The sequence below is a fragment of the Meleagris gallopavo genome, chromosome Z (genome assembly GCF_000146605.3).
Source record: "Meleagris gallopavo isolate NT-WF06-2002-E0010 breed Aviagen turkey brand Nicholas breeding stock chromosome Z, Turkey_5.1, whole genome shotgun sequence".
Taxonomy (NCBI): Eukaryota; Metazoa; Chordata; class Aves; order Galliformes; family Phasianidae; genus Meleagris; species Meleagris gallopavo.
The window spans coordinates 19,821,248-19,833,885 of NC_015041.2; the positions used below are offsets into that span (position 1 = coordinate 19,821,248).

Consider the following 12,638-nt stretch of genomic DNA (forward strand, 5'->3'; position numbering starts at 1 on the left):
AGGCCTGGACGCAGTACTGCAGATGGGGCCTCACAAGAGCTGAGTAGAGGGGGACAATCACCTCCCTCTCTCCTCTGGCCACCCCTCTTTTAATGCAGCCCAGAACACAGTTGGCCTTCTGGGCTGCAAATGCACACTGCTGGCTCATGTTCCAGCTTCTCATCTACCAGGACCCCCAAGTCCTTCTGTGCAGGGCTGCTCAAGGAGATCTTCCTCCAGTTTGTATAAATACCTGGCATTGCCCCAGCCCAAGTGCAGCATTCTACGCTTGGCCTTATTGAACCTCATTATGTTCTCATGGGCCCACTTCTCCAGCCTGTCCAGGTCCCTCTGGATGACTTCCCTTCTCTCCAGTGTATCGACTGCACTGCTCAGCTTGGTACTGTCTGCAGACTTGCTGATGGTGCACTCAATGCCATCGTCTGTGTCACTGATAAAGATGTTGAGCAGTGATAAAGATGTTGAACTTCATTTCTTCTTCTATGTGATAACATTATTTTATATTTTTAGCTTCAGATATAGCCTGGGTTCTTTTACTGACATTGTGCAGGGAATAATTAATATAAATGTGCGGCTTTCCTGTCTTCCCTCCTCCCCCCTCCCCCCCCAGTAGCATATATTGTAATTTAAAAGATATGTTCATTGTGCCCTCCTAATTAGGGGTAATAGAATGATGCGAACACAGTATTTCATACAACATTGTTTTTAAGCATAGCAGAGCTTTGAATAAGATACAGGAATGCTTATTACCTACATTTGTCTTTCTATAGCTTGAATGTTTTATATGATTTTTGGTTTTACGGTTTTATATGATCAATTTGAAATACTAAAGTACTGATGGATTGCTGAAAGGATTTTTAATGAAAGTGGACTGGATGAAAGTGGTATAATGGTGAATAATCCTGTTTGAAATGTGGGTTGTTTTCTGTTGTTGCAGAGCAAAGTCGAGTCTTGGTCTTCTCTCATCATGCCTTTCATAACAGTCATCTTTTTTGTTGTGATTTTGGATTTCTATGTGGAGTCCATATGCTCTGTCAAGATGGAATCTTCCAAATGTGCTCGATATGGATCCTTTCTTATATTTGTTAGTGCACTGCTTTTTGGCAACTTCTGGACACATCCAATAACAGACCAGCTTCGAGCTATGAACAAACCAGCACACCATGAGAGCACAGAACACGTTCTTTCTGGAGGAGTGGTAGTGAGTGCTGTTTTCTTCATTTTGTGTACGTATTCATATTTCTCTTTTAGAAAATCTCTTATCCGTGTTACTTGGAAGCCAGTGAGAAAATAGCAGTATGCAAAATGCTTTTGAATGAGTTTGTATGGATTCTTTTGGATAAAACGAGCATGCAACTTTGCATCCTCTTACTGTACAAAACAAAACAAAACAAAAAAATAGTGCAGTGTATCTGTTGAAGAAGTAGTTAATCTAATCTTACTTAGTAATGAAATGTAATGGTGAGCCTTAGGATAAAGTTGACAATCAGTTTACTGCCTTGTAATTTCATGTTATCTATGACTATGATATAACAAATTGTTTATAAGCTTCACAGCTGTTTTATAAAAATAAAAACTTCAATATTTTCCTTGCAGCAGCCAATATCTTGTCCTCCCCCTCCAGGAAGGGGCAGAAAGGCACTCTTATTGGCTATTCTCCTGAAGGCACTCCTCTGTATAACTTCATGGGTGATGCAATACAACAGAGTTCTCAGTCATTACCACGTTTTATTAAAGAGTCATTGAAACAGATCCTTGAAGAGTATGATTCTAGGCAGATCTTCTATTTCTTGTGCCTAAATCTGGTAAGTCTGCTTGTGTTTTTTTCAACTCAGTAATACAGTATGAAGAGTTATTCTTTAAGTGATTCCTGTGATTGGTTGATTGGTTGTTTTGTTTTTAAGGCGTCCTTGTTACTGTAGTTTCACTAGATAGAATCTTCAAATAGAAGATTTTTATGCTAACCTTACAGTAAATGGCAAGTTACATTAATTTGTTATCACAATGGAGCACTGATTTTGTGTGTGACTAGTTTACCAGCAAGTAAATGTGTGTAAGAATAGTAGGGTGCTGTTCAAGGCTGAAGTATGTCAGTGTTACCAGCAGATAAGATGAAACTAATGAGGCTTTCATACCCAGGGATGGCAAAATAATAAGAGTTGGATTGAGTAATGTAATTTTGGAGTGGACAGTTTTTAATAGTTTTTATTTCTAGCTCCCCTATCTTGAAGAGATAAGGGTTGGGCAGTAAGCAAGACTGATAATATTTGCAGAGATCTCTGCCAGTTATGCAAGAGAATAGGGGGTAAAAAATAAAGTATCCATTAAAACTTTTAAGGAATTGCATTATAAAATTTGAAAGGTGAGAGAAGTAGTATACAGGCAGGCCAGTTAATAAAGGGTAATAAATGATAAGTATATCCTTCTGAATAGTAATGTCTAATATTGAAACAGTCAGCTAATCAGAGAAGGCTATTTGTTGATTTTTTTAATTCTTCTGTTTTGGAATCTGTGGGAGAACTGGTAGCAATTAATTTAGTCGATTATTAGAATATGTAAATGGTTACTTATTTCAGCCACTCAGATGCTCATACTTTATTCTTTACATAAGGTGCTTTGGCTAGTGTGACAGGAAGAGCAACTACTTTAGATATTTATAACTTGTGAAGCAGGTGTTTGTAGGTGTATGGGCCGGAATCCCAGAATGGCTGAGGTAGACAGGGACTTCTGGGTCCATCCGATCCAAATGCTTCTCAAGCAGGGACATCCAGAGCAGCATGCCCAGGTCTGTGTTCAAGCAGATTTTGAAGATCTCCAAGAAGGAAACTGTACAGCCTCTGGGCATCTTGTGCCAGTGCTTAGCCACCAATACACTTAAAAAGTGCTCCCTTGAATTTAGACAGAGTTATGAAAACTATTTTTTTCTCTAGTTCAATTGAATCTTTTTAATTTTTTTTAATTGTTTACATTGGCTCTTGGAAATAATTCAGTAAGTAACTGCCATGAGTCATCCATTTAACTGCAATGTTAGACCTGTTTTGTTCATTTGACCTTTTTTTTTAGATAGTTTATGCAAAACATGGATAAACAGCATTGATTCTGATGTTCATGATAGGTAAGATTTAAGTAGTTACAATGTTTAATGACAGTGCATACATTTTTGTCTTCATAATAGCAATTTAAAATTCTAAGTGAAAACTTGGATTTATTTACTTATTCATCTGTGGCTTTTGGAAGGGTTGGTTCCCTTGGAGAAAGAAAATGGTCTGGAAATACTTTGAGTAATACCTTTTGAAAACTGGGAAACATACCATGAAAAGGTTTTCCTGCTAACTGACAAGACATTAAATTGCAATTTAATCTTCCAGGAAAAACTTAAACTCCTTTTCATTTCAGGCTTTCACTTTTGTGGAGCTTTTTTATGGAGTATGGACCAATAGCCTTGGTCTTATATCTGATGGATTTCATATGCTTTTTGATTGTTCTGCATTAGTGATGGGGCTTTTTGCAGCTCTGATGACAAGATGGAAAGCAACCCGCATATTTTCCTATGGGTACGTAGATTAACTCCATTAAAGACTATCTGAAAATTATTCTACTTGCTTATTTTCAGAATGTCCCACGGTAAAGATATATTCAGGATGCTTTTAATCGTGCATGCTTCTTTGTTCTTTTGCTGTGTCTTGCCTCTATCCATGTGTCTGTATCTTGTTTCTATTCCATTCGTGTTCATTCACTGTTACACAGCTAAAAAGTGTGTGAGACCTGATTAGCATTAATCTCTACAAATAAAACTTTCACTGTAAGTATAATACAGAAACATTTTCTCTGTATGTATGTACAGCGTATATGTATATCTTCTAACAGTATATTGAAAGTCATTGTTCGTGTGGGGATTTCTCGTGCACTAATGTAATTAAAAGTTGTTGAGTCTGAAGCCCTACATGTATAGTATATATTAAAAAATACTTATGTTGTTAAAATTTTATGCTATTGATCTATGAACAGTTGCAAGCTAGCCACCTAATGGTAAAAAATAAGTAGCCCAGACCAAGGTATGATTTCACAGGACTGAGGAAGAAAAAAATGTATCAAAGTTGTATTAAATATGTTACAATTTAATATATTATAACTTTGAAATTTGTGCAGCATACTCATTCACTGCTTTCAAAAGTTCTGATATTGTCTTTCAGATACGGACGTGTAGAAATTCTCTCCGGTTTTATTAATGGCCTCTTTCTGATGGTAATTGCTTTCTTTGTTTTCATGGAATCGGTGGCCAGACTGGTAGACCCTCCAGACATAGACACAAATATGCTAACTGTAAGTTTTATTGTTACATATGAAAGCTGTTTTGCAGTTAATTGTTTGTTAATTCTGTTCTTAAAAAAAAAAACAAGAAGAAAGAAAAGAGAGACTGAAGTTGCTTGCTCAAGAGATCTGAACTGTGTCTTGGCTCTTCAATGGATAATTACAATTTTAAAATCCAAACCACATGTAATTTTAAATATGGAAATATATAGGATGGAATATAATTTAATTATTAGAGGTGTTTTCAATTTTTTTCAAAGATGTTAAAACTCTGATCTTTTTAAATGGTTGTTTTTCAACAACAAAAAAAAAGATACTAAAAAAATAATCTGTACAAGACAAAACTTGGCTCTGCTATTGTGTATACCAATGTCAATTACTACAAAAAAGCTTTTGTATTTTTCTCTGAGAAATGTCAAAAGTCAGTCAGGATTTGTAACATGATAATGATTGTATTGCTATGGCAAAGGTAATTATGGAGCTGTTGAGTAGTAAAGACAACAGTGCCTGCATCTCACTACTTTCCATGCCCTCTCCAGGGGCTCCTCATTAAGTTTTCAGGCTTTCACTACTTTCTTCCAAACTCTTATCGTTTATTTTATTCAAACCAAATTTTTAAATTACAGAATCCTGAGATTCTAAGCCTCCATTTATCATTCTTGTAGTTTCATTTGTGTTATTGTCCCTGATACACTTGAATTTGTGCTCTCTTCTAGCCATTTTGTTAACAAAGATTTTTGTGTAGGTAAAATTAGACGTGTACATTGCTGGATTTAAGGCCTGACTTAACTTAAGGCCTGATGGCCCCTGAGCAGTATTTGCTTAACTTGCATACTAGGTAAAATTACTCTATTGCAGATCACAAGTTTTTCAAGAGGAGAGTAGAAGAATAGGTAGAGATAGAAAAATCACAACCAGAAAACCAGTAGTTGTTGTCTTCAGTTAACTACAATTTCAGATGTATATACAATTTTAAATAGATTTATACAGTTCTTTTTCCTACCGATGAATGAGAGCAATACAAAGCTTGTAGCCAAAGCACTTTCTCTTTCTGGAAGTAAATAAAAACAATAATCTCCTTGAAACTTAAGTTGCCACCCACCTTCTCATGATATGTGGGTACTGAGTGTTGCATTTTGGTGTCAGTTGTTGAGTGGGATTTGGGGTTGGAATATGTAGTGTCATCAAACACTTCTCTCCCTCTTACAGCCAGTCTCTGTTGGAGGGTTGATCGTAAACCTGGTTGGTATCTGTGCCTTCAGCCATGCACACTCACATGGGGCTTCTCGTGGAGGCTGTCATTCACATGAGCACAGCCATTCTTATCATGGACACAGCCATAGCCATGGGCATGGCCACTCCCACAATGAGCATGGGCACAGCCATGGACATTCCCATGTGTCTTCAGGAGGAGGCATGAATACCAACATGAGAGGCAAGTATGGATTGATGAATCGTGAAGGATATATCTGGTCTACAGCAGAGTGATGTTTCTCAGATTAAACCCCAGTACTATGTATCATTCTTGAAATCTCTCTCCAGAAATGATCTGGCAACCAAGTAAGACTGTATACATTTGAGTCTCAAAGTGTTTATTCATAAGTGAGTTTAACTTAAAGAACATAACTTGAATTATTTTTTCACAAGGCTTTCTGAGATGTGGGTGATACCCAAGGACCAATACAAAGAATTAATCTGCAGTCTTTGTTAACATTAATAACCTTAGTCAGTGTAAACTTTACTGAAAAAATGCAGTTATCACTTCTAAGTTCCATCTCAGAACGCAAGTGGAATGTCTCTGTCTATAAAGCTATTGCCATACTTCTAGGTATCCTGTTACAGCTGGATGTAAAAGCCCTAGGGGAAGTGATAAAGAAACAGAAGAGCAAATGTAGACCAGCAATCTGGGATACGAAGCAATGTGCTTCTATTTGTGATTCAAAAGATAAGATGGTAAAGAGGAAATTTACTTTTCCAAATCTAAAATTAGAAGCTGAGGAGGGCAATATATATAAAATTTTAGAACAGCTACTTCTTAGACTCTTCTTCCCTACCAGTTAGAAAGCAGTTCTTTACCAACTGCATCACTTATATAAAAGTCTATAAAAGAATGACCTTTTTTCTGTAAGCTTGTTAGAGCATAACCATTTTAGCTAAGACTCTCCTATTTCATCGATTATTTTACCTCAGTCATCAGTTATGTTGACTCTTCTGTTTTCAGGCATTATATTGTAACGTCTGCGCATCTCTAAAACTGTTCAGCATTCTTTTAAATCCTGGCAGTTAGTAAGTACTAGTCTTACAAATGATTAGAGATTAATTTTTCTATACTGTGTCTGAGTTTACACTGGGAATGATGCCAGCCATTAAAGCAATATAAAGAGTTATTCATAGAGTGATACATAGAGTATGTAGACAGTTGTCTTAAAACTTTGAGCAGTTAGCCTACAGAAAAACAAATGATAGATTACTAGCTGTCAGTATGAGCAGGCCAGTGCATTCACAGTGATCTTCTCCTATTCTGTTGAAGATCAGTAAGTACTGATCCCTCTCAAGGGAGTATGTATTATGCAAGTCCCAATAACAAAATAAGACTGTACTTGTATGTGGCTTAATCTGTAAATATCTGCCTAGATTGTTGTTATGTACAGTGGAAATGCTTTTTCTTCCCTACGTTGATTTCTAATTAAATACTAATTAAATGAAATGTTTTGTTTCATTTTGCAGCAGGTTAGGCAGGTGGCCTGAGGAAGACTAATGTCATAAAAGTGAATGTGTTGCTAATGAACATCTATGTACATCTTAAGCAGAAGTGTTCCTCTTAATCACTCAGTGTGTTTTGTTTTCAGGTGTGTTTTTGCACGTGTTAGCAGACACTCTTGGCAGCGTGGGTGTTATAGTGTCTACCACATTTATTCAGCAATTTGGATGGCTGATAGCTGATCCCCTCTGCTCTCTTTTTATTGCTACACTGATTTTTCTCAGTGTTATCCCACTACTGAAAGATGCCTGTCAAGTGCTTTTGTTGAGGATACCTCCAGAACAGGAGAAAGATCTGCATGCTGCTTTAGAAAAGGTCAGAACTCCCTTCTATCTCAGTTTTTTTATGTTGTATTGTTGGCAGCATCCCTCTGGGCCATTTGGGTCAGCTGTCCCTGCTGTCTCTTCCCAGTTTCTGGTCCACGCATAGCTGACTTGCTGGATTGAATCAAAGTTGAAAAAAGAGGAACTCTTGACAACCATAGAACCAGAGAATGGCTTGAGTTGGAAGGAACCTCAGAGATCACCTACTTGCAAGAACCCTGCCACAGGCAGGATTGCCAGCTGTTAGATCAAAAGCTAGAGCACGTTGCCCAGAATCTACAACCCGTGTTTCAACAGTCAAAACACCAGCGTGTTAACAACACTGTTTTAGCTACAAATCCAAAACAGAATATCATGCAGGCTTCCACGTCCCCAGCAGGCCCAGTGTAAAGACCAATTTCTAAAAATGATGAATTATGGACATATGTTTCTGAAAAATATACAGCTGTGGTAACTATACATCTCCCTATCCTGGATAACAATGTAACAGATACCCTATAAGTGACTTAAAGCCCAGACCGAAGTTAGTCTGTCAGTTGTGTTTTTTAACTCATCCCTATTCACATTGCCCTGTGCTCAGTTTTCCTTTGGCTTGTAACATCTAGTACTTGACAGTAGAATGGTAGCTCCTAGGTGTTACATTATTTTTCTGTGACTTAGCTGGAAATGCAGCTTTGTTTCCCTGTGGAGTGTTTGTTATCAGTGTGCATGTACATGTGCAATTTTAAAATGTGTTTTTGAAAATAATTATTGCTAATGTAAATTCTTTACAGATTCAGAAAATAGATGGAGTCATATCCTACAGAGATCCTCATTTTTGGTGTCATTCTGCAAGTGTTGTGGCAGGTACAATACATGTGCAAGTGGTATCAGATGTGATGGAGCAGAGAATTGTTCAGCAGGTAAGGTGCAAGGTTTTTAAGGTTTTTTTCACATTATTTCTTACTCTGGTATACTGTTTTTGTAAGCTGTTATTTAATGCTTCAGAGCTGGCCTCTAATGCTATAAGTGCCCTGGTCTGCTGTCGTAGAAGTGTTGTTTAGCCAAAAACTTAGTACCCAAAACAAACGTAAAAAAAAAAAAAGAGGGAAACATGGACAGTGGAATTATATCTCCTGTGAGAAAGGGAGGAGAAGGTTAATTTCGTGTTTCAAAACAGGCAAATCTAGATGCTAAAATAGGTTTGTTACTGACTTTGTAATATCTGTCAAGCTTGGGTGCTTTTTTCTCAAACACCTTCAAAGGTTGTTTATTTCTTTAAATGATGTGCTGAGAATTTGCAGAAATTGCAGAGGCATACTGTATGAACCTATCTTCACTCTGCCAGAAAATTGGAATTCTTTATGATTGTATTTTTTTAATCTGCAATATTTCAGAGTGATAATTGAGTAAGTTATTGTGATATGCTTATAAAGTGTAATATTAATGTTGTATTCAGGTTACAGCAATTCTGAAAGATGCTGGAGTAAACAACCTAACTGTTCAAGTGGAGAAGGAAGCTTATTTTCAACACATGTCCGGCCTCAGCACGGGATTTCAGGATGTACTTGCAATGACTCAACATCTGGAATCCATGAAATATTACAAAGATGGGACTTACATAATGTGACAGAAATTATTTTAGCCAAAGGGTTGATGGTAAATCTGTAGGATTCCATGTCTGTATTATTTTTGTCTGGGGATATTGCACATACATGTACAGAAAAAAAATGTACTATAGTCTTGATTTTTTTTTTTAAGCATTGTATCTTTAATAAGATTGAATCAAGATGCTTTTGTAAAGGAAATAAGGACTATAATATTTGCTGTATATGTGAAAATAATGTAAATCCTAAGTACTGTACATTGTGTGCTGTTCATTAAACAGAAATTTTACCACTGGTAGATGAACATTTACGTATATTCCATATGTTCTCTTAAGTATGGGACATCATGTTTATAAATTTATTTTAGAAGTAAGAAATTGAAATAGTTTATATTGGGCTACAAACAAAATCAACTGAATAATATTTTTCTTTCTTCCAGAAGTACTTTGAAAACTGAATAAAAAATATTCACACATTTATTATGGGGAGTAAAAACTAAGCTGAACTCAAAGACAAGTTTTTTGCAGAGTTGGTTAAATAAGAAATACACAGTTTTTATATTATGTCTCTATATTATGGATCTAGTACTGATTTATAACCTTTATAAACTGCATCAGAGCAGATGTTGCCATTTTAAATTTATATCAAATTATTTCTTAAGGGGATAAATCCACATTGACAGTGAGAAACTTTAAAAAAAAAATGCAGACACTTTCTTCTGTTTGCTGGAAGGGCTAAGAATCAAAAAGCCTCTAAAAAAAGATGTACTTTTTTGTGAATGCCTGCAAAGCACTAGTTAGTAGCTTAAAGTAATGAACTGGGGAGTATGCTAATAATCAGCAAATCTTTACTTCTGCAAGACAGATTATTTTGTCATCTACTTGATTTTTATCATACAGAAGAAACAAGTTGGATGGACTTCATATTCTCATATTCTTTGTGATAATTCCTGAGCTTTCGGCTGTGTCAGAATCTATTTTACAGTGGCAGTTAATAGATTAGGGAAAGCAGCTGAGTGAGCTGGCAGGTGAAATCTCTGCTTGTGACTCAGTCGTTGCTAAAGTGCTGTTCAATTGCTTTATCTTCTTTGAATTTTGTTCAAGATACACTGTGGTGATTGAATATCTAGCTAGTCAAAAGGGAAAGCTTTCCATTCTGGATAGGTAATAAAGGCATGATTGAGCTATTGGATTTAAATATATATATATTTATATTGAAAATTTAACTATAATATAATACAGCTGCAGGTGCACATTAGCAAATTGCACTGATTATATTACCCAAGGAAGTAGTCCAGGTTTAGAATGCCACACTGTAGTCTGGGACTTGACAAGCTATTGAAACAAACTGTAAATTAAGAGTCACTGATAGGAAAGAAGAAGGATGTACTTAAGAAAGAATAAATGCATTTTGGGGTCTTGGAGAAGACAAATCTCTCTTTAGGGAAAACCTGTTTGCAACATTCATAATTTACATCTTCAGAGGCAGTTACCTTTCCATTTTCCTTTACCTCCTTCTCTTGCCTGAAAGCCCTTAAATATTTTCCCTGAAATTCAGGAGCCAATTCAGTTGTTAGCAAGAGTGAGTATGTATTTCATAATTCTGTGTATCACAGCAGTCATATATTGTGATGCTGCTTTCTTATTCTAGGTACTTATGTGTCATAATAGAGACTTAATTCTTGATGTTATTGAAACAAGGTAAAGTGTTTTAAATTTACTGTATCAGATCAGCTTTAGCAGCAGTGCAGTCTGAAATATCCCTAAACAGTTTCTGCTTGTGATCAGACTGTATATACAAACTGAGATGTTTCTCTTCTAACAGTTAAAGTTGGCATTCTGTTCTGTCCTGCTCGTGCTGTATTTGTCTCATACTGCAGGTGTTGTTTTGAGTTGAAAGACTGTGGTCAGAAAGGATCTAAGAGTTGCTTTTATATTGGTTTGTGTAGTGAATGTTGATCATCCTGAAGTCCCTTATTTCCCAGGATGGTACTGCAGAACCAGCAGAATTCTCAAAATTTGATCTCAGCTTCTTCAATTTCATGCCTTTTGCAGTGGTTTTCTCACCTTCCTCCTCTGCAAGGCTCATGGCAGTTCAATAACTGTGCTGCACTTACAGTTGTTTCAAAAACATAGCAAATGGTTTCTGGTTTTGAAAACCATTTTCAAGCAAAAAGCTTCAGTTAAATGTACCACTCACACTGAAGTGATTGCAGTGGCACTGACAGCACTTTACCAAACTGAGCACTACTCCAATCTCAGTAGATGAAAAGAGTGAGTTTGTTGTTTTGATTTTTGGTTGGTTTTATGCTGTTGTTTTGTGTTGGGTTTTACACACAAGTTTAGCTTAGCCTAATTGAAAAAGCGTTATTGGTTGTCATGGCTCTCACTAAGCAAATGCTGATTTCCTGCTTCAGCTGCTCGTACTGGGACACAAACCAATTAAGGTGGCTGGGAACATCTTAGATGACCATGCTCTGGCAGTGATTTCATCCACTTAATGAATATTTAACAGGCGAGTGCATGCGAAGATGCATGTCGTGTTTTTCCAAACACATACAGATGCTCACTCTTTTTCCTGGATGCCCCAACAGGAATACAATTATCCATCTTACGTTGTTTTACCAGTGCCTTATCTGCCAGTAAGCCTCCAAAGAAGGGGCTTAGGCTCTTCACAAGGCCTGAGAGAAGTGTACTGCTACAGCAGTTTCTCAAATCACAAGCATAGGCCAATTGATTTTGTATTTTGATCAGTGGTATATCAGGGAAGCTCATATCCTACTCACTCTGTGTGCAGACAGATCCAGTGAGGCATATTCAAAGATAAAGTTAATTTAAAACAAACTGTAGCAACATATTGCACATTTGGCAGATGGAAACAGAAAAGTATATTTTTTAAAAGTCTGTGTAAATATGTAGTTCCAACTCCCGTCATAGGAAGGGGTAGGGGACAGAGCACAGAGCTCGAGAGCATGCTTCAGCAAGAAACACCAACGAGGGGCTGAGTTCCTTCTGTAGTTCTCTTGGCTGGGGGCACTTGATCTAGGCTTAACGTGTTCACAGCAGGCTTATATTATGCACGGATTAATTAGCTAATTATAAAATGAGGCTTCTCCGTGAAATGCACTTTTTGCTCCGTTTTTCCCCACGGTAGAGCCTGAGGGAATATCATGGAGCTGCATCAGTTTAGGCAGGGTGTTAGACACAGGTTCTGCACCAGAGGGCGGTGGGCATTGGGACAGGCTACCCAGGGCAGCGCTCACGGCCCCACGCTGCCGGACTTAAGGAGCGCTCAGACGCAGCTATCACAGCGCCCCCTGCCGACCGCGCCGCTGCACTGCATCGCGCCAGCCCGCTCCAGAGAGGAGGACATGCGCTGCCGGGAGCCATTGGGCGGCGGCGAGCAGCAGCAGCAGGCGGCTGATTTAAAGCCGCGGTGGCAACGCCGGCTCACGCTATGCGTCGAGTCGCAGTACTTTAAGCTTCGATAACTTCCATTCCAAGACCACAGAACTCCGTCAGGGTGAGTACGGGCCGGCAGCCCCTGACAGCTTCGCGGCCACCTGAGGCGGTGCTGCGGTCGCACGCTCGTCCATTCCTCTCACGCGGACCACGGCAGAGAGCGGCGCAGCGGGGTGGCTCCCGCACTCCTGCGGCC

General features: G+C 37.9%; 2 protein-coding genes across 2 annotated transcripts in view; one reads left to right on the forward strand and one right to left on the reverse strand.

Annotated features, from left to right (window-relative positions):
• The window catches only part of THBS4 (thrombospondin 4), a 1,064,342-nt gene that overhangs the window by 113,599 nt on the left and 938,105 nt on the right, over positions 1 to 12,638 (reverse strand). The gene's annotated exons all lie outside the window — the stretch shown is intronic.
• On the forward strand, positions 909 to 9,460 carry LOC100540565 (zinc transporter 5). Its single transcript, XM_010725500.3, has 8 exons — positions 909 to 1,226; positions 1,597 to 1,805; positions 3,397 to 3,554; positions 4,194 to 4,323; positions 5,521 to 5,746; positions 7,161 to 7,387; positions 8,169 to 8,297; positions 8,834 to 9,460. Exons 1-8 carry the CDS (start codon positions 968 to 970, stop codon positions 9,002 to 9,004), a joined length of 1,509 nt encoding a protein of 502 aa, XP_010723802.1. The 5' UTR covers positions 909 to 967; the 3' UTR covers positions 9,005 to 9,460.

Excerpts from the sequence above, each read along its gene's own strand:
- LOC100540565 (XM_010725500.3), top strand. The coding sequence starts at position 968 with ATGCCTTTCATAACAGTCATCTTTTTTGTTGTGATTTTGGATTTCTAT. Across the intron at positions 4,324-5,520 it reads TAGACACAAATATGCTAACT|CCAGTCTCTGTTGGAGGGTT; the intron begins GTAAGTTTTATT and ends TCCCTCTTACAG. Across the intron at positions 7,388-8,168 it reads TGCATGCTGCTTTAGAAAAG|ATTCAGAAAATAGATGGAGT; the intron begins GTCAGAACTCCC and ends AATTCTTTACAG.